Here is a 24,852-nt window from a genome sequence, read left to right as displayed (position 1 = left end):
TTTTTTCAGTTTTTCAGTTTAAGTAGTTCATTGTGTCATATTACTCATTATATTTATAACAATGTTTGGTAAATCAATCAAAGCAGGTACTAAATTAGTACTTTCCAGAAATATCTCATGTACTTCCCGATGGAAATGTTCTGCCACACAAACTAACAATGTATGATTGACAATCATGTTACTTATCTTTCTTTCTTTCTTTCTTTCTTCCTTCCTGTTGTCTCGTCTCTGTGATTACAAAATATAATAATAATAATGATAATGATACTAATAATTCTATCATCATTAATAACATACTTTTAGAAAAAGACAGCATTATTCGATTTACATAAGGATTTGGGTGCAAAGATGGTACCATTCTGTGGTTGGGATATGCCTTTGATGTATCCAACCGGTGTCTTGAAAGAACACTTCCAATGTAGAAATAATAGTGCTTTGTTCGATGTTTCTCATATGGGTCAATTGAGAATTCATGGAAAGGATCGTGTAGAGTTCTTTGAATCGATTGTTGTCGCCGATATCCAGGCGTTGCCAGTCGGTCATTCTAAGCTCTCTGTTTTCACCACCGAGCAAGGTGGTATCATCGATGACACTATGATTACCAACGCCGGTGAGAACCTCTACGTCGTCGTCAATGCCGGTTGCGCCGACAAGGACATCGCTCACATCAAGCAAAAGATGGCAGAGTTCAAGGCCACCGGCAAAGACGTCTCACTCGAACTCATGGAGGATCAAGCATTGATTGCCGTCCAAGGTCCATCCACCGAATCGATCGTTTCCAAACTCGCCAAACTCGATCTCTCAAACATGGAATTCATGACTCAAAGACATGCTAAAATTGATAATATCGATGTGATCATTACAAGGTAAATGTTGACATGACATAAAACAAACATTGATTGAGAAATAATAACTAACTAACTAACTAATTTATATTGATATTGATATTGATAATATTTTAGATGTGGATATACAGGTGAAGATGGATTTGAAATTTCAGTATCAAACTCGAATGCTGTTAGATTGGCAAAGATTTTATTGGATACCGGTGTTGAGGGTGTGAAGTGTGCTGGTTTGGGTGCACGTGATTCATTGAGATTGGAAGCAGGTTTGTGTTTGTATGGTCACGATTTAAATGAGGAGATCACCCCGATCGAAGCAACATTGGGTTGGCTCATTAGCAAGCGTAGAAAGGAAGCCGGTGGATTCCCAGGTGCCGCCGTCATTCAGAAGCAGCTGAAGGAAGGTGTCAGCAAGAAGCGTGTAGGTCTCATCGTAGAAGGTCCACCAGCACGTGAAAACACTGTTTTGGTCGACGAGGCCGGTAAGCAAATCGGTCATGTCACCTCTGGTACATTGAGTCCAATGACCAAACAATCGATCTCAATGTGTTATCTCAACACTGAACACTCAAAGAACGGTACCAAGGTATTCGCTTCGATTCGTGGACGTCAAATTCCAGCGGTCGTCTCTAAAATGCCATTCGTTCCAACCAACTACAAAAAGATTACACCAACTGCCTAAAACTGATCAGTTAATTGACATCAAACATTCTCACAAACAGTAAAATACAAAACAATCATTATTATTATAAGTATTCCTTTTTATTTATTCAAGTTAATTATTATTTTATTTTATTTCTAATTGAATGGATTTGAATAATATTATTCAATCAAAAGTGAAATGAGTCCACACTCTAGAGGATATAAATGTTGAATGGATTGTTGTAATTCTTTGAGCTCTGCAATTTTCTTGTAATGAATATAATGTAATGCTAATTCTTGATATGCACTATAAATAATAACAATTTGAATAGTTAGTATTAATTAATAATTTGGAATTGAAGATTAATTGATGATGATGATGATAACTTACGAATGTGGTTCTAATGTTGTTGCAATTTTGAATGCTCTTTCAGCGAGTTCCTGTTCATTTTTTAGATTGAGAGAGACGACCAATCTCTATGCATTTCTTGCTGAGGTAGGAGATGGTGTGTTCTTCGGGATCGGTCGATGAAAATTCGGCGGTGTTGTTTGAGCGAATTGCTTCGGCCAGTCGTGGTACGATGTCGAGTGACGAATCATAGGCGTGGTTATTAATACAGATGAGGAACTTCAAGTGGTGTGATATTCCAGTGAGTTGCAAACAATACTTGGCGTGTCCACGCACCGTTAGGAACTTGGCCATCAGGTAGTGGTATTTCGGATCGACCATCGGTGCACACTTTACGGCCTGCTCGACCAGGTCCATCTGAACGAGTGCAAAGAACTTGAAGAGATAGTGTGTCAGTGGCAAACAATAGAACCGGTGGCTACTGTCGACAACGATCAAACCCTCGTTGTTTACCTCCACCAGTGCAATCGAACCAGTCGGGCGGAACTGAGGGAACAACGAGAAAGTCTGATTCGGTTTGTAACTAGAGAGCGAACCTGCACCGACCTCATAAAGATCCTCAGGGAAAACAGTACCAGACGATGAAGATAAAATCAATGGTGCACTTTCATGATTATTTGGGAATACTATATTTAATCAATAATAATAGGTTAAATAATTTTAGTTATTATAATTATTAGTTTTCTTGATGATATATTATAACTTACAACATTGAATATCATTTGGAGTTGTAAAGAACAAAGTATTATTATGCCAGAGTGCAGAGGTAAGTGTGAATGGCCATCTACACAACATATGTATGGTTGGACGGATTTTAAATAGACAGAAATATTGTGAATAAACAAAGATACAATAGTTTTGATTTGGTTCCCAATATACTTTTAATGGAGGTGGTAATGATCTAATGTTAAAATAAACAGTCAGTATTAGCAGCCTTCCACTTAAAACAACAAAAGGTTGATAAACAAATAATCACTTACTCTCCAATTGGTTGTAATGACCACCAATCATAAAGTTGGAATGTTTTTGATTCATTCTCTTCACCTGTGATTTGAATTGGTGGTTCCTGTAGGAGATTGCTGCTGCCGGTGTTGGTAGATTGACTTGAGGAACTGCCACCGGTCGACGAGGAGTTGTCTTGGTGTGTATAGACACCCATGAGCAGTCCACTGGTGAGACGATCGTCGTTCGTGTGCAACAGTAACTCTTGTGCAACCTGGGGATTTGCAAACTCTTTGGTTTTCAAGAGGATCTTTGAGCTGGTTTCCTCTTCTTTCTTCTTTTTGGTGGTCAAAACGCCGAGTGTCAACTTTTTCTTTTTGACTGGGTCGACGACGTCAAAGATACGCTCCAACTTACCGAATCGCTCTGCACCGCAGTCCTTACCGCCTTTTCCACTCCATGCAATGTCAATGGCACTGCCCTTCTCCAGCAACTTCCAGGTGGCCACTTCATACACTTGATATTGGCCGGTTGCCAGGTGGTGAACACTTAGGTAGGTTCCGTTGGCACTCACCTCCAACGACACCGACTCTGACTGTGCAATTGGCACCTCTTTGATGACGGTGCGTTCCGAGCTCAGTGCATTGCTTAGCGGCATCGAATTGAGATATCCATCGCGTGGGAAATATACAACACCAGAGGTGGTGGCGAACGACGGTACCGAACTGGCAACGGTCGACATCAAGTAGATAGTCTTGTTCACCCATACCAACCATAGCTGTGGTTGCAGTGGATGTTGCAACAACCTATAGATCTTTGCCTTCTCCTTCTTGGCTGGATTCAACAGTTGATCGATATCGATAATATAATCCTTAACCAACGTTCCACCCGCTCTACTCAACAGCACAATCTGTGCAGGACTCTTCATCGTCAACAAAAGATCCTGTTGGAATCTAGGATGTGAAATCGTATCCAACGATTGGAACTCTCTTTTTCCACATGATATCTTTGATATCTCTTTCATTGTAACAATATCATAAACAATAATAACTCTACATATAATATTAGTAATTTATATATATGTAATATTCATTCTATAAACACTTACCTATCAGATGTTAAAACTAATATATTACCTGTAATGCTATCATATGAAAGATCAATGATATCATGTACCTTTGGGAATTGATTCTGTAATGAACTTGTCTTTAGATTCCATAGACATGTATAACCATCACTGCCACAAGTTACTAAATAATCACCATCTGAATTCTGTTGAATGTGAGAGATAGTGGGAAATAGTTTGTTAGTTTTGTGTAAATATAATTGAATAGAAGATATGTTGTTGTTGTTGTTGTTGTTTAATGATGACTCTTGACTTACTTCTATTGACTTCATTTTAAGTATGGTTGTGTTGTTCTTTGAGTGACCACCGGTCAGTGGTTTCTCAAGTTCCCATTTATCGACATTCCACAGCCTGATCACTGAATCACTCGATCCAAAGGCAACCAACGGTAGGTTTGAAAAGAATTCGATTGAAGTTGGTGGTTTAAAGTCAAAGATCGGCACTTTCACTTCACGGATACGCTGTGAATGATAGTTGATAAAGAGAATACGATTGTCTGCTACAACCACTATATAATCATCGGATCCAATACTGTTGTTCACTTTACTGCTACTGGCAGCGACGCCCGACTTTGCTTGCGATGTCTTTGACTTTCTTTCCTTAACTAAACGCGTGTGTCTATCGTAGAAATGCAAGAATCTAATCTGTCCGAGCTTCTCTAGTTTCTCATTGATAAGCAAGTCCGACGAATCGCCAATCGTAGTCGATCGACTGCTACCGACAGTGTTACCGCTGCCAACGCCTGAAATGTGGTCGTTTGACAATCCACTTCCACCACTTCCACCACCACCTCCGCCAATATTCGAACTAGCCAAGTTATTGTTACTATTACTGGTATTGAGTCTAACGGTGTTGTTTGGTGAGCGATGTGCTTGGCTGAGTGAAGGTGACATCAGCAGGTTGGTCATTGGCGACGGTGAAGACGGCGACGCCTGACTGGCCGATGGCGGTGTCGGTGGCGACGATATAGAGAGATTCGACAGTGTTGGAATCTTTCGCTGCAGTAGATGTAGTTCTCTTCGTTCCTCTTCGTGTTGTCCAATCGAGAAATTCAATATCTTCTGTGAGGTAACATAGTTTTGGATGACAATGTTGTTGTCGCCGTCGGCAAACAACACCCAAGGATTCACCGGATGTATATCCATCGGTGTGAACACCGTATTCTGATGTCCTTTACTCTTAAATACAACATAGTTAACAACGTCAGCTCTACTACTCTGTTGAGTGTTACTTCCTGTTGCTGCTGCACCACCACCAGCTACTGGAGATGTTGTTGAACCCGCACTAATTGTAGAAGTCATACTCTTCTCTCTCTTTTCTATTCTGACAATCAATCTAGGTGATATGATATTTATCTATCAGGTGATTTGTTGTCTATCTGTTTTTTTTGTTTTTGTTTTTGTTTTTATATTTTAAACCAACAAAAACTAACTAACAAACTAAATTGATTTTCTTTTTTAGTTTTTTTTGTTTGAATAAATATGATTTTCTTTTCAAAATATGAATATAAATATAAATATATAATACACCTTTTTAGTAATAATGTTACAACAAAATAATCTAGATTAAAATCAATTTTTATCAAAATTTAGTTTTTGTTTTTTTTTTTTTTTTTTTTTTTGTGGTGATTGTGTTTATAAAAAAAATTTTGTTGATCATTAAACGATGCAAGATATGTTTTGTGATTGATCTTCAATGAATAAAATAAAAGGGAAACTAATTATTGGTGATTATTTGGTATTATTATAATTATAAACAATAAAATCTTTTTGTTTTATAAAATTCTAGAAAATTGCATTTACATTATTTTGTTTTATTGGTATGATAATGATAAAAATATATAAGAATGAATGTACAGATCAATATTGGATTAATTTTAATTTCAATATATATTTATTTTTAATAATTAGTTTTTTAGAAAATGACAATGTATTCTCGTAATTTAACACCAACATCGAAAATTAAGTTGTGGGGTCCTCCTATCTAATAAACTTTTAAACCGTTTATAGGAAACACTCTACTTTTCAAGAAATCTATGCTCCAAACCTCTTAATTATATCCAAAGTTTTTATTATTAAATAAAAAGAAAAATTGGAAAGAATCGACTTGGTCTAAAGTAATAAAAACAAAGTGTTAAAGAATTATATATTATTAAAAAATTCGTCTTGCACATATTTGTAATCTTACTATTTTTTGGATAGGTTGGTCTAAAAGTTTATTGGAGAAGAAGATTTCAATGTTGATGAGAGAGAGAGAATAATTTTAAAAATAATTATTTAAAAATATAAATAAATTTGAAATTAAACATTATTATTTGTAGTAAACCAATTAGAAATATTTGAAAGTCATATTTCTTATTGGTTTACAAAAAAATAATGAATAAAAGAAGAGAAAGTTGAGTTTTATGTTGCTTGTTTGATTTTATTTTTTAAAATCATATGTTTTGTGCTGTTGATCCAATGTCCTTGTAGAAATACCAAATTCTCCTTTCAAAGATATTTGGATACGTCTAGAGGCATATTATTTACAGTGTGGTGATATATATTTTTGTTTGATTTGATTTCTTTTGTTTTTTTAACTAAAATTGGCTTCTCAAGGGTCGAAGATCTAATAAAATTGTATCTGAACGAAAAAAAAGTGATGAATGATGAAAATGATGTTGCAGTTGCTAATAAGAGAATTCAAACAAGACAACAACAACAACAACAACAACGACCCACTTTCAGCAAGTTACCAGTGAATTATATTTCAACAAAGTGTTGCCTTGCCGCCCACAGAAAATTTAACTGAATAATAATAATAATTTAATATTTATATTAAAATAATAATAAAAAAAAAGAAAAAAAAAGAAAATTTTAAATAAAAACAACAACACTATAATAACAACAACAAAAACAACATCAACATTATTGGGAAGGTCATAGTTTGCTTATCAATAAATCCGCCAATATGATATCAACTACATCTATAAGTGTTGATGAAAAGAAAAAAAAAACACCAAAAGAAAATGAAAAAAATTCTAAAGCAGGGGATTATAATTCAAGTCAGACCAACAATCTAGTTAGTAATGTAATGAGAAGAACATGAACCAAGATAGAAGATTTTACCAAAAAAAAAAAAAAAAAAATTTTTTTTGTTTCTATTTTCTTTGCTCAATGCCTTTTGATTTAAATGATTTGATATTATTTTGGTTAATCAGAAAATACTTTTTTCTTTAGAATACAATTTTTTGTAATTTTTTTGGTTCACTCATTGCGGGACATATGCATGAAAAATTAGCAAAAGATTTAATCATTTTGAATCTCTGAAAATTTGGTTAGATGCAAGCAAATATTGTCGGCTTCAAAGAGTCAGTGATTGTGATTTTAAAAAAATTGATGGTTCATACACATCACATTATTATTAAAATAATTATTTTGAAGATTAAAAACATCTTTCCCTTTTTTATCTTTATAATCCAAATAATTATTTGAAATAAATAAATATATACTACTTTTTTAAACAAAATAAATATAATAAAATATAATATTTAATTTTAAATTTAATGTATGTATTTAAAAATTATATAAATAATAATTATTATTGAGAAAAGATAATAGTTAATATTGCATTAAATTAATATTTATTTATTTATTTTGATGATGTTGTTGATGATGTTGTTGGTGCTTGTTGAACTTTTTGTAATGATTTAATGAAATCATTAGGATTCTTTAGCGATTTACGCGCACGATTTGCGACCAAATTAGCGTTTGTAATATTTTTAGCACAATCCAATTCGAATTGACGATAATCTAACCATGATTTTGTATCTTGGCATGCAAACTCTTTAATTTGGAAGTATCTTTCGTACAAAGTTCTAATCTCAACCAAATCGGGCATAGCTGACTCTTGTTGGTAGTGGATGCACTTCAAGAGAACATCTCTGCTCACCGGTAAGAATTGAAGTGACAATTGATAGGCTTCTTTCAATTCCACCAAAGAATACTCATTGATAAATAAATAGTCAATCAAATAGTTCTTTACAACTTCCTGACACTCTATTTTACCATCAAGCATTCTCATTGTTTTCTTTTGTTAATAATTAATAAATAATTAATAAAAATAAAATAAATATTAAATTAGTATTATTATTAATATATAGTTATTTGTTTTGTTTTGTTTAGTTTAGTTTAATTTTTACTTACCTTGAATAAATCAATAATTTGTTTAAATGTTAATTTAGAGTTGTTAAGTTTGTGATCGATGTAGTTGAGTGTGAATGTTTGTTGACAGTTGATGGAGGATGTGTTGTCTGTTGTTTCGTTTTCGTTATTGTTCTCTTTCTTGATAAAGAGATTGTTTACTGCTTGCTCAAAGCATGTATCGATGAGTTTGCTGTTGTTGTCACCCAGTGAGTTGCTACGTTTCAACAAGCTCATTCTTTGGTTCCACAAGATGACGGAACGTGGATGTTTAGTGGTAGCTTTGACAGTCGACTCTAATGCCTTCTTCTTCATACCCAATTTTGTAAGATAGTCAACATAGATATAGTATCCATCTTCACCAAGTATATCGTTATTAATACCATTCTCAAGTGTTTTTAGAATATATTGTTCAATATCATTGATCTATATATATAACAATGTTTGGTTGTTTTAATTGAATGATTAGTTAGTTTTGTTTTAGTTTTGTTACAATTATAAATACTTACAATCTCAATATTATCAATTGTTATACGTTTAAGTTGTTTTATCATAAGATTGTAGATGGCAATGATGATATCGTCATTGGCCAATGCGTCAACACCACTGTTGAGAATTTGTTTGGCAGTCTGTAGGAGTGGTTTGAATGTTGCAGTGTTCTCTTTGGTGATTACGTTAGTCTTCTCACCAAGCTCTGCCTTTGCCAAAAGAGTCCACAATCTCTTATCCTTCTCAGAGAAGTCACTCTTTAATGATCCAATAACCTCAGCCTGTAAGATCTTACCGATTCTCTCCACCTCTTTGATAGTAGTTGGATTCTGTTTACCACTAGCCATAAATGTTTGAACAATCTTATAGAATTGTTTTCTAAATTCAAAGTCTTTACTATTCTCTATTAGAATTATAATCATTGCAAAAGTTAGTTAGTTAATTTAGTTATTTTTTAGTAAGTTAAGTTAGTTATTCTAATCTTTGTTGTTGTTGTTGTTAAATATTTACTTTGAATAGCAGTATTGAAAACAATGGATGCAATCTTTCCTTGAAGAATAGATGATCCCTTTAGAGTGGCGGCGTTGTACATCTCCTGACCGAATGTAATGAATCTGTCTTTGTCAGAGTCAGAGATGGCCGGTAGATTCTCGATGTTGATCGATGATTTCTTTTGTTGTGTTGCTTCCTGTTCTTCGTCGTCTTCCTCTTCTTTGATAATGGATACTCTATTCAACAGGATAGAGATATAGCTGAGTTCTAGTGTATAGAAATAGTGCCACAACGATGGATCGTCCTTACAATACTGCAATCCCATCTGAATGAGATTTCTAGATGATTGAATATTACGATTGACTTCAAACTCGAAAGCCGCTGCCAACTTCCAAAGAGTTGCTGATCTCGGTAGATTTTGTAGAGCCAAAGCAAATACCCTTTGTTTTTAAATATAATATTAATATCATTTCTAATCTATTCTATATATATTTATATCAACATTATTATTGTTATACATACTTAGTTGTACCATCTTTACTTGCACGACTAACTCTTAGATTCAAATAGCTCAACCATAGAGATTCATCCTTTGAGAATTTATGAACAGCACATGAATACAATATCATTGCATGTCTAAGTGGTGATCTTAATCTATAGTCATATTCCAATCCTAAATTAGAAACAAAATAACATAAACATTGATTAGTTTGTTAAATATTGATTATATTTAATTGATATATAAAAGATGTAGATAATTATTGATTATTATTTACCTTCTTCTCTTGCACGTTGATGTAGCATCTTATCTAAAGTCAATTCATATCTGATATACTTTAGGAAATCATCTTTCTTTGTTGCTTTCTTAGCAAGTTTATACTCAAAGTTTTGTCTCTGCTTCATAATCTCTTTGCATTCCGCCTTTGAGATTACACCCATCGATACAATCTTTAGTGTCTCTTCAAGCAGAGCATCTACATTTGTAAATACTCTATCCATTATTTTATTCTATTTTTCTTATATTATTAATAGATAAAATAATAACTATTAATTAAATAATAAATAAATATTATTTTTTGATATTTCTTTCGTTCGTTTTTAATCAAAAAAAAAATTGCTAAAAAATTGCAAAAAAACAGAATAAATTGATTTCATACAAATATTAATTGATTGATTTTATTAGAATACATAAGTTTTTTTATTTATAACACATTACATTACATTTATAAAAAATACATTCACCTCCATTATCTTGTTTTTTGATGATTTTTCCTAGCTAGACCTTTTATTATATTCAAATCTCGCCTTTACTGACCAATGCATATGTCCGTGCATCTGTACGTCTTTCCTGCATGCTATATATTTATGCACTACCGGCTCAACAACATGCGTGCATCCTAACAATATTAAAGCACCAGTTCAAAATGACATCTAATGATATTTCTGAATGGTCTAAGATTTTTTTTTTCACACAAGATCATCATTTTTTACAAAGAATTGTTAATACCATGATTGTGTTTTTTTATATCTATCTTTCACACACAACGAAATAATTTTACATTATAATTAATTGTTGATCGTATTGTTGATTGATTAATAATAATAGTTTATATTTGGCATAAAGAAAATGATATAGTAATAATATAATATCTTTTTTTTTCTTTTTGGTAATTTAGTTGTCAATACAATCAATATATATATATGTATAATAGAATATTCAATATAAAAATAGATAAAATATATTTATTTAGTATTATATTCATTATTATAACAAATTACTATTATGTAGAGTCACAGTGTATCAATTGTTTACAATTGGGTGAACCGTGTTCTCCTGTTGTTGCAAGTTCATTTGGTAGTGTTTCATCGATTTGTCCACCAAATGCATTTTGTCCGATTGACCAACTCCACCCGGTATGCACCATTGCCAATAAAAGGAATGAGTCGTGTACACCCACTTCATGTACAACCGGTCTTGAATGTATCGATAGTATATGTACACCTGTTCATCATCGAGGGTAAAGCTTCAATTAATTAACTAACTAATTAAATAGATATATTTATTATTTCCTTTTATAATAATCGATCGATTATTAATTAATTAATTAAAAATATCTAAAGATTTGATGAACCATGTAGTAAGATTCTTGATTGTGATCCAGAGCTAGCTTGTACAGATGGAAAGTGTATCAATCCTTTTCATCCTGGATGTGTGACTACCTCTGGATGTAAGATAGGTGAGGTATGTGATGCTTACATTTGTAAGGAGCCGATTCCTGATCATGGACCATGTGATAGGTCATCTCAATGCAATACACTCAGCTTCTGTACGGTGAAATCACACAATTCATCGAAACCATCGATCTGCTTACCCTATTTCTCTCTAAAGATGTTTGATAGTTGTGATATCACTCAAATGAGTTCATGTGATTATTCTAGAAGATTAGTTGTAAGTTATTATTAATCATTCATTCATTCATTTATCATTTATAAATAAGTTATTAGTATCAATATTAATGAATATGTTTAGTGTCTAAATAGTCAATGTATTGTAGAACCACCAACTGATGATATAGATTGTAATGATATTAAAAAGATGAGTAACAGTTGTTTCTTTTTCGCTGCATTCTGTGTTTGTGATAAATCAAAGCAATTGCACAAAGGAAGTACTTTACAGGTACCCGGTAAATGCTTTGATATGGTCGATAGAGAATTTAAAAGAAAGTTCAACGATTTCCGTACTTGTTTTATGAATAGTAAATGTCCTTTGCTCTCAGCACAGACTGAATATGGTTGTACCGCATACAAATGTGGTAACATACTCAGACTCTTTGGAAATATCGATAATCCTTGTCCTCCACAAACCGTATTCGCAACCAACGTAACAACCTTACCTCCGATAGTATTGGTTAATACATCAACTATAAACTCTTCAACAACAATATCAACAAACTCAAATAGTAGCTATAGCTATAACCATATAATTAATAGCAATCTAATAATATCATCATTGTTATTGTTATTATTGTATTTTATAAGTTAACTTTCAATAATATAATCTGATATCATTTTTTTTTTTTGGTATTTATTTATTTATTGGTTTATTGTTATATTGTTAATTTAGTTAGTTAGGTTTAGTTTAGTTTAATTTACTTTTGTGTAGATAAATGTTTCACCGGTTCTATACTCTTTAAAGAGTTGTCTGTATTGCAATGGGAATGAGCTGTCGGAGAGTTGATTACCGACACGATCGAGTATCTGAGTGATAGTGTTCTTTCCAACGTATTTCAGTAGTCTAAAGTGTGGTCGAACAGTCGAGAGAACACCGAGACAAGTTGGTGGCAAATCGTTGGTACGCAGCAGTGTCTTAATGAGGAACGGGTCGGGAATCACCGACGACTCCTTGAGAGTGGTGGTGCACACATTCTTCATCTCCAGTCGATCTAGCACAGCCATCAACTCTACGAGCGGTGTCAAGAACTTCTGTATGATCTGATACTTGTGAATCAGCACGGCATTCTCTCTGGTCTCTCTGGTCGAGGCAGCACACTCAACGAACGCCGACAGAATGAAAGCGGCGATCGCTTCGATTGCCCAAACCAAAGGTTGTGTATTCGACAACGATTGACGTATTTCACATTCATAGACATCAAACTCCAGCGAAATACCTGTATACTTACCAAGTAGAAGTAATAAATTATTTAATATTTCATTACTTTTACTATTATTGTTATTATTATTACTATTCTCTTGTTGTTGTTGTTGTTTTTGTTGATAATAATATTCAGGTGGACATTGTAGTTTGTTGATAAGATCTCTCATCATTCTATCATATTCTTGAACGATCTTGATAATCGATGGCATATCGACGAGTTGTTTGATCTCATTGAAGAGATAGGCACGTCTGTGTGTCGAGTGTTGCGAGAGATGCAAAAAGTCACGCCAAGCATGATGTTGAATCAAAGGATCGATCGAACCCAATCCCTGTAACAAAAATACATTGTTATTATCGATTGTAACATTTGTAAATTTGTCAGTTACAAATCTAATACTCTATAGTAAATATTCAATTCAATGAATAAGATAAGATAGTTAATATATTAATGAATATAAATAACATTCCAAAAAAACAGTCAATCAATCAACTAATTAATAGTTGTAGTAGTAGTAGTAAACTTACTCTTGTATAAAAGATTTCATATAGGATTTGACGAAGATATTGTTGGAAGAAGAGTACCAGTGCGTAGAGCCACAATTTCGATACATATGGAATGATACGAATCGGTAGTGTACTGAAGAGTATCAATAATATGACACCGTAGAACAATACACCAAAACACAAGTGACTTGATTCTACAAATGAATTCCAAATACAATTGTAGATTGCTTGTTTACTTTGTTGGAATAAAGAGAACTTGTAGATAAATAATAATTGTATTATATTAGATTGAGATTAGATTTCTTTTTTTTTAAGTTATAATTATAATTTACATACTTGAATCTTTGGAAAAGAAAGAATATTCTCAAAGTTTGATAACATTTTGTATAAGAGTTTAGCAATGATTGCAATCGATGTAAATAAATAGATATAAAAGAATGGGTTACTATAACTATAACATTCACTAAAATAATTGGTAATAATAAGAAATGTAAATGTTAGTGTTGTTGTTGTTATTAATGAGTGAGAAGATGGTTATTAATATTTAAACATACCCATCGACTGTTTGTAAGGTACAATCAATGATTCTTGTTGAAAATGTAAAGGTGTTGGGTGCCAAGTTGAATAGCGATAACAAAAGAATGGGTTGACCAATGACAATGGAGCCAATGAACAAACAATGATAGACAGACAACGATGAGAACATCTCTCCAAACGATGCTGGTACTTGACGATACACTCCAACCGTCTTTCCATATAAAACATTAAGAATCAACTGGAATCCAACATATATTAAACTGTACCAAACATTGAAACCTTCAATAATCATCATCATTATTATTATTATTAATATTATTATAAAAAATAGTTAGACAATACAATATTCAATATTCATAAAGCAATAGTGTTTTCTTTACTTACTTGAAGATGTAAATTTTGAAAGAGTTATCATTTGTATGAATATAATCAGAGAATACCAGAAAGAGAATGAAATGAATGTCCATTGTTTCCATTCTGACATTCTGGATTCGAAATCGGTAGTCAATCTACCAACGATAGTCTGATGATCTATAACATTTTGATTTGGTGATGTTGGTTGTGTTTGACGTTGTTGTTGTTGTTGCTGTTGTTGTGGTTGAGGTTGATTTTGAAAAGTTGATTGTTGTTGTTGGAACTTTTGAGTATTCTGTAGTGATGATTGACTTAACATTCTCACTTTGAATACTACACTAATAAATATATATAATTAAATAAACAATTGAAAAAAAGAAAAAGTTCGATCAAACAATCAAAAATAATGCTTTTTTAAGAAAAAAAGTTTGATCATCTGCGGTTGCTACTTTTTTTTGGAGGGAAGTTCAAAAGACCATCACTATTTTGATCAACAACAGTCTAAGACAATTAAATCAATCAAAGTTAGTTTGACCAAATTAAATCAATTTAAAGATTAAAAGATTAAAAGATTTTTTTTTTTTTTAATTTATATTTTTTTTTATTATACTTTAAACAAATAAAAAGATGGTCGGTTATTATATCTTTTTAAAATGTTTATGTTTTGTTATATTTTTTTTTTATGTGACAAAATGTGAAGGTGAGATGATTTGATGATGAATGGTTGGTTGTGTTGTTAATTACTATTACTATTAAAATAAAAATAAATTACTACTACTACTAAATACTGATTGTTACTATGATACTTGATCTAAATGTGTCTAATTAGATTAGATTCACTGCTACTACTTGTTATTTTTGATAATATTTTATATTCTGTTGTTTGATTGGCTATTGCTTGTTTGCTTGCTTTGCTAATTAGTTGATTTAGATCTCGTTGTTTATCATATGTTAACAATTAGTTTAGTGGTGGTGGTTCTTAAGGTTGTAGATGGTGTGGTCTCCAACCTTGTCCTTGATCATCCATTCAGATGTGGTGATTTCGTCGTAAATCTCATTTTCAATCTCTGGGTTCTTCTTCAAGATCTCTTCGATGGTGACTGTCTTCAATCTGTTCTTAAAGTCATCGGCTTCAACCAATTGAGCTTGAATGGCATCGAGTGATGCTTGAATCTCTGGAACCAATGTTTGCAATGGTCTGACCTATAATAATATCAACCGAAACAACCAACATATTAGTATAAATGAACCATTCATTCTTCCTTACTATTATTATTATCATTATCATCATTATCATTATTATCATTATCATCAATTATGTTATGTTATACTGTCAAACAACAATAACAAAATATATAATATATGTATGTATTTGATCTTTTTTTTTTTTTCAAAAAACTAGAGCTATAAAAATTTCTTTTTTCTTATCTTTCTTTTTCTTTTCTTTTTGTCTGTATCTAAAATATACTATCTAGATTATATAGATAATATATATATATATATATATATATATATTGATTGTATGATAACGAATAATATATTATTATATTTTAAAAATAAAGTTATTTACTTACAGCTTCTTCGATTTGCTTTTCGGCATCGGCAAAGATCTTGTTCTCTTCGGCTTCCCAAGAGTCGATGGAATCGATCGATTGTTGGAAGACGTCACGAATGTAATCGACGGTCTTGGCTGGAACAAAGTTCTTTTTGAATTCCCAGTTGACGGCGTTCATCGACTTTGCGGCGGCGATCTCTGGCAATGGCTTGTATTGATCCATAGCACGGAGACTGGCTTCGTAGTCACGATAGGCACGCATCAACTCAGAGTCTGTCTGGAACAATGGGTTGTTCATCACCTTGTTAAAGTGTAATTCGAATTCGTCGTCGCTCATCTTGGAGATGTTGGAGTTGTCAAACACCGGGAGATCGGCGGTACGCAAGTTCTCGTCAGAGAAGAACTTGACCATTGGCTCTGGCATGTTGCTGTTGGTGGCAGCGACGGCAGCAGCTGGCTTGGCGGCAGCAGTAGCAGCAGCTGAGAAAAGACGAAGAGTTTGACGAATCATTATTTATTATTCTATTCTATATCTATATTCCTATACAAATCTAAAATCTTGAAAATCTCGAAAATTCTTTTGTTTTTAATTTAAATATTTATTATATAATAATATGATACTAAATATTAGAACAAAAAAAAATAAAATAATAAATCAAAAAAAAATTTTAGTTAAAATGCGACAATTTTTTTTTTATTTATTATGATGATCAATCATTTAGTGTGTGTGAGCAGGAAAAATGAAAAAATTGAAAAATCTGAAAGAACGTTACTTGGTCCAAATTTTTTGAATTTAATTTTTATCATTTATTCCCAAATTTTAGATTTATAAGTCAATGTTTGCATTTAGTTAATGTCAATTACAAATATAAATAAATAAACTAAATATTAAAAAATACAATTTAATAAAAATAAAATAAATAATATAAAATTCTTCTACAAAGAAATAAACTTGAGATAAAAAAAATGAAAGAAAATCTTTTGTTTTTTAAGTTATTTTATTTAATTTATTTTAATATTATGTGTACATAATCAATTAGTTTAATTATTTAAAAGAACTCTTCCTTTACAACCAAACCATTGTTATTCCATTGTTGGATTGCCCATGAGTTCTTCTGACATTGTGACCACCATAAGTGAAATCCATATACATTTCATAGGCAGTGTTGTTACCATCAACCAAAACTTTGAGAACTAAATAATATACAGATTAGTATAATAATTTAGTTAATTTTTGAAATAGTTGATCAAACATACGTTTTGCTTCATGGATGGTTGCATTATTGACAAAAGATTCTTCAGCTTTTCTGTTTTGATCTTTTCCAACTCTGTTTGTTGAATCACCTTTCTCATACATCACAACATCATCGGCATAGTATTTTTCGAAAATCTCCAAGATCTTATTATCTTGGATACCTTTGATGATTGCATTAATGTTTTCTCTGATTTTGACTGACATATTTTGATTATAAATTTTTAATTTATTAATTTAGAATAAAGAATAAGGTAGATATTTATTTATATTGTATTTATATATTTAATTGATGAGTGAATGAAATTTCATAATTAAATTGATTCAATTGAAATCTTTTTAATTGGAATATTAAAGAACAACACACCACAACCTAATGGCAAAAAAAACATTCTTGAAGTGGGGTGTTCCGGAACCAAAAGTTGTAAAAAATTCCAAAAACTGAAATCATCATCCTGTGGTCTATTTCGATGCACACTGAGTTCTATTACTCTAAATTCTATTACTTTACCAAAAAAGGTAGTTATAAAATTTTAATTATTTGTTTTTTTAAATCTACAATATTTATCCATATTACAAAATGTGTAAGAATAAACAAAGAGGATCTACGAAACAACAAACAAAGGGTATAAATCAAGCATATTTAGCTTATCTATTTCTTTTTTTTTAAATTGGTTTTTTTGTTATTCTACAAATAATTTAAATTTTATACCTACCTTTTTTGGTAAAACCAAATATTAATAATAAATTTAAGATTTCTTTCATCATTATCAATGAGGAGTTATCATTCTGCCATACAAACCTTCAAAATTTTACAAATGTATGTCAATTAAAAATATACTCTTTAAAGAGATAGAGTCATTCAACATATTATTATAGTTTATTATTTTCGTTAATTACTTCCCATATATTATTAATGTTTGTTTTTGACTAATAATGGAAGGAAGTATATTATATTATATAATATTTTTTAGTTATGTTTCTTTTTCTACACTGTTTGAGGTTGAGGTTGTGGTTGTGTTTCCGGTTGTGGAATTGTTGTTGTTGTTTGATCGGATAAAGGTGGTGTTGATGATTCTGTTGTTGGCGATGGATATTTTTTGCTGAAATCTTTCTTCTTTCTTGAGGTTACTGCTAGCGGTTGAACACTTGGATTCTCATTGAATGCAATGTCGAATACATCTCTGTAGTACTCAACGAGATACACTGAGAATCCCTCTTTGACAAACTCTGGTATCTCCTCGAGTTCCTTTTTGTTGTCTTTCGGTAGGATGATTCGCTTGACACCTTCACGCTTGGCGGCAATCATCTTCTCAGTGATTCCACCGACCGCTATCACTTTGCCGGTGAGTGTGATTTCACCGGTCATTGCAATTCCCGGCTGGATAGGTCTGTTCAGCGCCAACGACAGCAGCGAGGTGATCATGGTGATACCGGCCGACGGACCGTCCTTGGGTTGCGCCCCTTCCGGTGCGTGGATATGAATGGCGTTCTTGTCAAAGAACTTTGAGTCCGGCTGCAGTTGCGCATAGAACTGCTTGACGTAGGTGTAGGCAATGTCGATACTCTCCTTCATCACCTCACCGAGTGAACCGGTGGTGCGCAGTCCCGGCGTCTCTTGGTAGCGATCGATGACACTCTCAATGTACAGTGGAACACCGCCATTCTCTGACCAGGCCAATCCCAGAGTGATACCGGCTTGTGGATTCTGGTAGTACTTATTGGTACGGTACTTTGGTAGACCGGCATACTCCTCGAGATTCTGCGGTGTTATCTCGATGGTGGCCAGTTCCTCGGTAACCATCTTGTAGGCAACCCTACGGAAGATTCGCTCGATCGCCTTTTTCAAGTTACGAACACCAGACTCACGACACCAGAACTCACAGAGCAACTTGATGGCATCGGTAGTGATCTTGACCTGCTCATCCTTCAGGCCAGTCTCACTTCTTATCGATGGAACCAAATACTTTTCGGTGATCTGAATCTGTTCGGATTGAATATAACCATTCAATTTCATAACATCCATTCTATCGAGAAGCGGTGCCGGTATGGTATGAGTGAGATTCGCAGTACAAATAAACAAAACCTTTGACAAATCATATGGAATATCCAAGTAATGATCCAAGAAATTGCTATTCTGTTGAGCATCAAACACTTCCAACAACGAAGCATACGGATCACTTTGGAATCCTTTGGAAATCTTATCAATTTCTAGACATAGATAAAGCATGTTCCAAGTTAATAATAAATTACATCTATAGATAGAAATATATATCTCTACTTACCATCAATTAAAATAACAGGATTAGATGTTTTAACCATTTTCAGAGCTTGAATGATTTTGCCCGGCATTGCACCGATGAATGTTCGACGATGACCTTTGATTTCCGCGACATCAGAGATACCACCGACTGAGAATCGGTAGAATTGTCGTCCGAGCGCTGTTGCAATAGATTTGCCTATGGATGTCTTTCCAGTTCCTGGCGGTCCAACTAGTAATATGATCTTTCCACCGACGGAACCACGGAGTTTACCGACAGCAATGAAACTCTGAATGGTCTCCTTGATATCGTCCAGTCCATAGTGATCGCTATCCAATACTTGCTTGATAGTCGGTATATCAAAGTTGTCCTCCGAGTAGACATTCCATGGCAGTGAAGTTATCCACTCCAGATAGTTACGTGTGACGTTGTACTCGGACGACGAAGGCTCCAATCCCGATAGCCTGTCCATCTCCTCCTGGAAGACGCGCTTCACTTGCTCCTCGGTGATCTTCAGCTTTGACCATCGCTCGTTGAACTTCTTCTTCAGTGTCTCCTTCTCGTCTTGATCCAACTCCAACTCCCTTCGGACAAGCCGCATCTGCTCGCCCAAGAAGAACTTCTTCTGTTGCTTCACCGCTTTGTCTTCGATGTGTTTCTCCATCAATGCATTGAACTCATTCAACTGGATCTGCTTGACAACCAACGACAGCACTTTCTCCATTCGCTTTTCAATGTCACGTGCACTCACAATCTCTTGACACTCATCGGGAGTGGCAGCACAGATCGAAGCGATATAATCGGCAAGCTTACCGGGTTCATCCAAGAATCTAAACCTCGAAATACCCGACAATATTTGGAATTGCGAAGAAAACTGTGACTCTGGATACTGAGTCGACAGTTGCTTCACTTTCTTCACCAGTTGGAAAGTGAGAGCTCTCACCTTGGTTGACTCCTCCGTACTAACAACCGGATCTGGCAGATACGTAATCTTTCCTCTAACCGGACCACTCGGTATTAAATTCAAAAACAGCTGGTTGAGGTTCAGGTTGTATATTTGTACTTTCATTTGTAGTTGCAGTAGTTGTAGTTGCAGTAGTTGCAGTTGAAGTTGTTGAAGTTGTTGTATCTACTATTTCTTCCTTAAAATTGTCAGTGCTGCTGACAATATTACTTTGTGGTGGTTGTTGTTGTTGTTGTTGTTGTTGTTCATCGTTTGCTATTGTTGAAGTAGGAGTAGAAGTGGATGTTGATATTGTTGATGATGTATTTTCAATGAATGAATCTAATTGAATTCTTGCAGCACCTATTATGTATGGTTTATGTACGATTGATTCTACCGATACCAATATACCGATTGGTGAGAGTTGATCGATGGACGATAGTTTGAAATTCTTGGTATCTTTACCGATTTCCTCACGAACGGTTGGGTTGACAAGGAATAGACCGATCTCTTTTGGCTGTCCCATACGTTTGTATTCCTCCATATCAAAGGGAAGCGATGCCATAGCACCAGGATAGATGGTTCTCTCGAAAACTGGGAATATGACCACTTCATTCGGAATCGGTACCCACTTGGGTGTACCCGATTGATCATCTACCTGAACGAAATTACTCGTAATAGATGTATCTGATGTACTACTAGTATTTACTGATTCTTTTTCCTTTTCCTTTTCTTTTTCTTTTACATCTTTTTGATTATTGTTATTGTTATCATCATCATCATTATTGTTATTATTATTATTATTTGTAGAATATAATCTTAAATTATTATTATTATTATTTATATGATTTAAACTGCTTCTATTATTTTTATTATTATTATTACTATTAATATAATTGTTTGATTTATAAGGTGTAAAGTATACAGGTGGTGATTTATATGTACATTGTTTGAAATTGATTTGATATTGTGAGAGAATAGATGAACTACTACTACTACTACTACCTGTTGTACTTCTATTTAAAAGTAACCTCCTAATCATTGATTACTATTATTTATTATTGTTTTGACTTGAATTGATATTAATTAATGTGTTGTAGATTTGCACTTCACTGAATCAATTAATCTGGTTCTGAACTTAATTTGTTTTTCAAAAAACAAAAACAATTCATTTTAATTGTTTATAAATTTTCATTTTTCTAAAAAAAACAACACTAACTAATTTAGTGCTGTCACAATCTTTGATTGATAAACATTTTTAGTAGTATAAACATAACAAGTTTATTTTAATTAAATAATATTGATTTTAATAGTTTAAAAGTTGAGATAAAGTTTGGAAATGATCATTGTCTTTACAAAATCAATTTTCAAAGATACAACTACATATAGTTATGAGATGCGCTCTATCAGATCCTATTTATCTAGACCGAAATTCTTTTCACAGACGACATTGGTACTGTCATCGGATTTTCCAAACTTTGACTGGGTGACACCGAATAGATCGTTGTTTTCAATGGTGACCTGGTTACTCTGACTGCCGATGTAGAATCCATTCAGTGAGGACATCATGGTGTTGCCTCTGACCATGACATCGTTTGCACCGGAGCAAAGACATGCAGTACCCTTGGGCATATCGACGTTGTTCTCGTGTATCTCAAACTTTTTGGCTTGCCAAAGATGAATACCATTGCCAGATGAGTCCTTGCCAAAGATAACATTGCCTCTGATCTTTGAATTATCGGTACCATTCATAAAGATACAATTACCAAACTCTCCTTCAATTGTATTCTGTTCAATGACAGTATCGATTCCACCACCAGTCTCATGTGAAGGTCTAACAATAATACCAAAAGGTGAAGTACCAACTATAGTCTTTGTTTTTTTTTAATAATAACCAAGTTAATATGTATTCATTTCATTTCATTTTTAAGTATTCTTATTAATACATACATTATTCTTTATCAAACCATTGAATACACCATAGAATGTAATTGCAGATGCTTCAGTTGTATTCACTCTACCAGTGATATGTATCTTATTGCCATCCAATATGATATTCTTTCCTCTTTCAATGATACCACACAAGAATGATCCTTCTAAATCATTATTTGAAATAACACAATCTTCTCCCACTTTTGTTTGTTCAGTGATAATGTTAGTTAAGTGAATATTCAAGTATAATTATAATCATAATAACTTACTTTCAGTTGTTAAAGGATAGTCCCAATCACCTCTTAATACATTGTTGTGATATTTAATGTTGGTAGATCTACAGTAACCTTCCGGTCCAGAGTTGATTCCATTTCTTGGTGTTGCACCTGGTTTTGCTGATACAAGATTATTGTTGATGGTCACATCTTGACAACCAAAGAAACAAATACCATCACCAAATGAAATACTACCACCAGGTATACCAATGACATTCGTAATCTTATTATTGAAAATCTTTATATTATTATAAGATACAGTATCATCCTTTTGATTTGCACTCTTTGTAATTTTACCAAATACAAGTGCCTATTAATTATTATAATATGTTTGTTTGTTAGTTAAGTACTACTTTTTATACTTATATTAATAGAGTTTAACTAATTACTTACTTGATTAAAATTATCAATTGAACAATTCTTCATAACCCATCCACTTCCATATATTAATATGGCAGAGGAACTTAGAGAGTTTGGACATAGATTGGACATGTTGAGTGTATCCAATACAAGATTATCACCTTGAAGGTAGAATAGATAATCCTCCCAATTGATAAATCCAACTGAATTTGGAAGTACAGGCCATCCTGGGAAGTTTCCAACAAATTTAACATTTGGACTACCTATCAATTGAACATTATCTCTAAATATACAAATTGGTGAAGTAATTAAATATGTACCCTAAAACAAGAATAAAAGTAAAATGAAATTAGATTAGAATAAAATGATAACTGTTAGTTTTTTTATATTTGTTAACTTACAGGTGGAATCTTGAATTGTTTGACAGCAGTATTATTAAAGTATGCTTGAACTGCTACAGTATCATCATGAATACCATCACCATGAGCACCTGGAATTGGATCACCTAGTGAGAGTGAACCAATCTTTGGAAGACATTGATCTGGTGATTTTGGATTGTGTTGCTTGTTGAGCATTGGTGCAGATGTAGGGGATGGAGGTATCATTGATGGTTTGGGAGGTGGATATCCAGGTGAATTTGTATATTGATTATAGTTGTCGTTGTTGCCGTTGTTATTATTTCTAGACACTGGTGGATAATTGTATTGACCTGGTTTAGTAGGCGATGACTGTTGTGTTTGTGGATGATGATGAGATTGTTGTGAAGGTGGAACATGAGATGTATTTTGGTACAGAGGATGTTGATATGGATGAGGTGGCTGATTCGATGGATATCCTTGTGTTGGTTGCTGTTGTTGTGTTTGATGAACTGAAGATGGAATGGGTGGTGGATATCCTCCTCCTCCTCCGCTACTAGACAATGTTCTACTGGATGGCGGTGAATAGTGAACTGTTGGTGCGCCACCGGCATTTGGATATTGATAAGCACCTTGTCTAGATTGATTCGGTGAGTTTGGACTGTTGGCTCTTGGTTGCTGAGGATGTTGTTGGTATGGAGATCTAACACTATATTGCTGTTGTTGTTGTTGCAGAGGTTGCAAAGGCTGTTGAAGTTGTTGTCTTGGTGAGTTGGTTTGATTACTTGGCGAATGTGATTCTCTTGAATATGATCTTGGAGAACCATTGCCAGTGTAGAGATTTGGATATGTAGGTTGATAGTAGTTATTGGATGCGGTATTTATAGGACTACTACTTTTCTGGCTAGTTTGGTTGGTACCACCACCATTGTTATATTGCTGTACTCTATCTCTAACCGATACATTCACAGGTGAGGTGTTAGCACCACCTGAAACATGCTGAGGAGAATCATGTGGAAGTGGATAGTTATTGATATTATTTGAATAACTATGATTGTATCCACCACTATATTGTTGCTGTTGTCTACTTTGATAAGGTTGTCCTGAATACTGTTGTTGCTGTCCTGAATATTGTTGTCCTGGATATGGTTGTTGTCTTTGTTGCTGATAATGATTACCTCCAGAGTTTTGGGGTGGTGGTGCGTAATAATTTGATTTCGGGAATTCTTCCTCTGGATTTATCATATCCTCATACATATTATTTATTTTATCCATAAATTTCTTCATTGTTTTTGTATTTAAAATAAAAATAAATTAAATAATTAAATAAATAAAATATATAGATATAATAATATTGTCTATCTATCTATCTATCTATTTATCTTTTATTTGTAATGTAAATGTTATTATTAAGTTTTAAGTTTGAAGGTGTAGGGTTATCATAGATATTTTTGTTTTGTTTTTTTTTTGTAATTATTTAAAGTTAAATTACAATAGAGTTAGTAATTTTAAAATTAATTTATAATTTTAATATTTTGGTAGTACACATTCAGTAGTGTAGCATACTATAGTTGAAGTGGTAAAATCCATATTGAATTTTGTGGTAGTTGGTTGTAAACGAAACAACATAAGTTTTTTGCCAGATTAAGTAAAAATATGGTGGTTAATTAAATTACCAATGAAAATTGGTGATTGTTCATAGTTTTATAACTTTTTGTTTAAAGAAGTAGTTTATTTTTAAAAAT

At 33.1% G+C, this 24,852-nt stretch overlaps 9 protein-coding genes across 9 annotated transcripts; 2 read left to right on the top strand and 7 right to left on the bottom strand.

The window, feature by feature from the left end:
• Positions 1-61: 61 nt before the first annotated feature.
• Positions 62-1,524, top strand: gcvT (aminomethyltransferase; the record flags this gene model as incomplete). Its single annotated transcript, XM_020572808.1, has 3 exons — positions 62-160; positions 304-866; positions 963-1,524. 3 exons carry the CDS (start codon positions 62-64, stop codon positions 1,522-1,524), a joined length of 1,224 nt encoding a protein of 407 aa, XP_020436925.1.
• A 140-nt stretch (positions 1,525-1,664) lies between these two features.
• PPL_01806 (uncharacterized protein) lies at positions 1,665-3,611 on the bottom strand (the record flags this gene model as incomplete). The annotated part of the gene is made up of 6 exons (XM_020572807.1): positions 1,665-1,791; positions 1,876-1,925; positions 2,440-2,519; positions 2,601-2,794; positions 2,874-3,342; positions 3,410-3,611. The coding sequence occupies 6 exons, from the start codon at positions 3,609-3,611 to the stop codon at positions 1,665-1,667; spliced, it is 1,122 nt and encodes a 373-aa protein (XP_020436924.1).
• Positions 3,612-3,788: 177 nt separating this feature from the next.
• On the bottom strand, positions 3,789-5,262 carry PPL_01805 (uncharacterized protein; the record flags this gene model as incomplete). Its single annotated transcript, XM_020572806.1, has 3 exons — positions 3,789-3,852; positions 3,944-4,107; positions 4,219-5,262. 3 exons carry the CDS (start codon positions 5,260-5,262, stop codon positions 3,789-3,791), a joined length of 1,272 nt encoding a protein of 423 aa, XP_020436923.1.
• Positions 5,263-7,591: 2,329 nt separating this feature from the next.
• Positions 7,592-10,122, bottom strand: utp6 (U3 snoRNP protein; the record flags this gene model as incomplete). Its single annotated transcript, XM_020572805.1, has 7 exons — positions 7,592-7,945; positions 8,146-8,568; positions 8,652-9,034; positions 9,142-9,390; positions 9,481-9,563; positions 9,646-9,796; positions 9,900-10,122. The coding sequence occupies 7 exons, from the start codon at positions 10,120-10,122 to the stop codon at positions 7,592-7,594; spliced, it is 1,866 nt and encodes a 621-aa protein (XP_020436922.1).
• Positions 10,123-10,547: 425 nt separating this feature from the next.
• PPL_01803 (uncharacterized protein) lies at positions 10,548-12,166 on the top strand (the record flags this gene model as incomplete). The annotated part of the gene is made up of 4 exons (XM_020572804.1): positions 10,548-10,573; positions 10,875-11,141; positions 11,245-11,572; positions 11,654-12,166. The coding sequence occupies 4 exons, from the start codon at positions 10,548-10,550 to the stop codon at positions 12,164-12,166; spliced, it is 1,134 nt and encodes a 377-aa protein (XP_020436921.1).
• Positions 12,167-12,267: 101 nt separating this feature from the next.
• On the bottom strand, positions 12,268-16,239 carry PPL_01802 (uncharacterized protein; the record flags this gene model as incomplete). The annotated part of the gene is made up of 8 exons (XM_020572803.1): positions 12,268-13,176; positions 13,304-13,537; positions 13,619-13,745; positions 13,837-14,098; positions 14,204-14,511; positions 14,972-14,994; positions 15,182-15,376; positions 15,748-16,239. 8 exons carry the CDS (start codon positions 16,237-16,239, stop codon positions 12,268-12,270), a joined length of 2,550 nt encoding a protein of 849 aa, XP_020436920.1.
• A 345-nt stretch (positions 16,240-16,584) lies between these two features.
• On the bottom strand, positions 16,585-17,187 carry PPL_01801 (uncharacterized protein; the record flags this gene model as incomplete). The annotated part of the gene is made up of 3 exons (XM_020572802.1): positions 16,585-16,609; positions 16,880-16,922; positions 16,986-17,187. The coding sequence occupies 3 exons, from the start codon at positions 17,185-17,187 to the stop codon at positions 16,585-16,587; spliced, it is 270 nt and encodes an 89-aa protein (XP_020436919.1).
• A 781-nt stretch (positions 17,188-17,968) lies between these two features.
• Positions 17,969-21,226, bottom strand: PPL_01800 (peptidase S16; the record flags this gene model as incomplete). The annotated part of the gene is made up of 5 exons (XM_020572801.1): positions 17,969-19,235; positions 19,262-19,570; positions 19,662-19,917; positions 20,245-20,842; positions 20,894-21,226. The coding sequence occupies 5 exons, from the start codon at positions 21,224-21,226 to the stop codon at positions 17,969-17,971; spliced, it is 2,763 nt and encodes a 920-aa protein (XP_020436918.1).
• Positions 21,227-21,597: 371 nt separating this feature from the next.
• cnrJ (carbohydrate-binding domain-containing protein) lies at positions 21,598-24,364 on the bottom strand (the record flags this gene model as incomplete). Its single annotated transcript, XM_020572800.1, has 5 exons — positions 21,598-22,056; positions 22,135-22,280; positions 22,386-22,701; positions 22,785-23,072; positions 23,153-24,364. 5 exons carry the CDS (start codon positions 24,362-24,364, stop codon positions 21,598-21,600), a joined length of 2,421 nt encoding a protein of 806 aa, XP_020436917.1.
• Between the last annotated feature and the right edge of the window lie 488 nt (positions 24,365-24,852).

The sequence above is a fragment of the Heterostelium album genome (assembly GCF_000004825.1).
Source record: "Heterostelium album PN500 unplaced genomic scaffold PPL_scaffold2, whole genome shotgun sequence".
NCBI lineage: Eukaryota > Evosea > Eumycetozoa > Acytosteliales > Acytosteliaceae > Heterostelium > Heterostelium album.
Note: the sequence above shows the minus strand (reverse complement) of the source record. Positions and strands in the feature narration are given on the sequence as shown.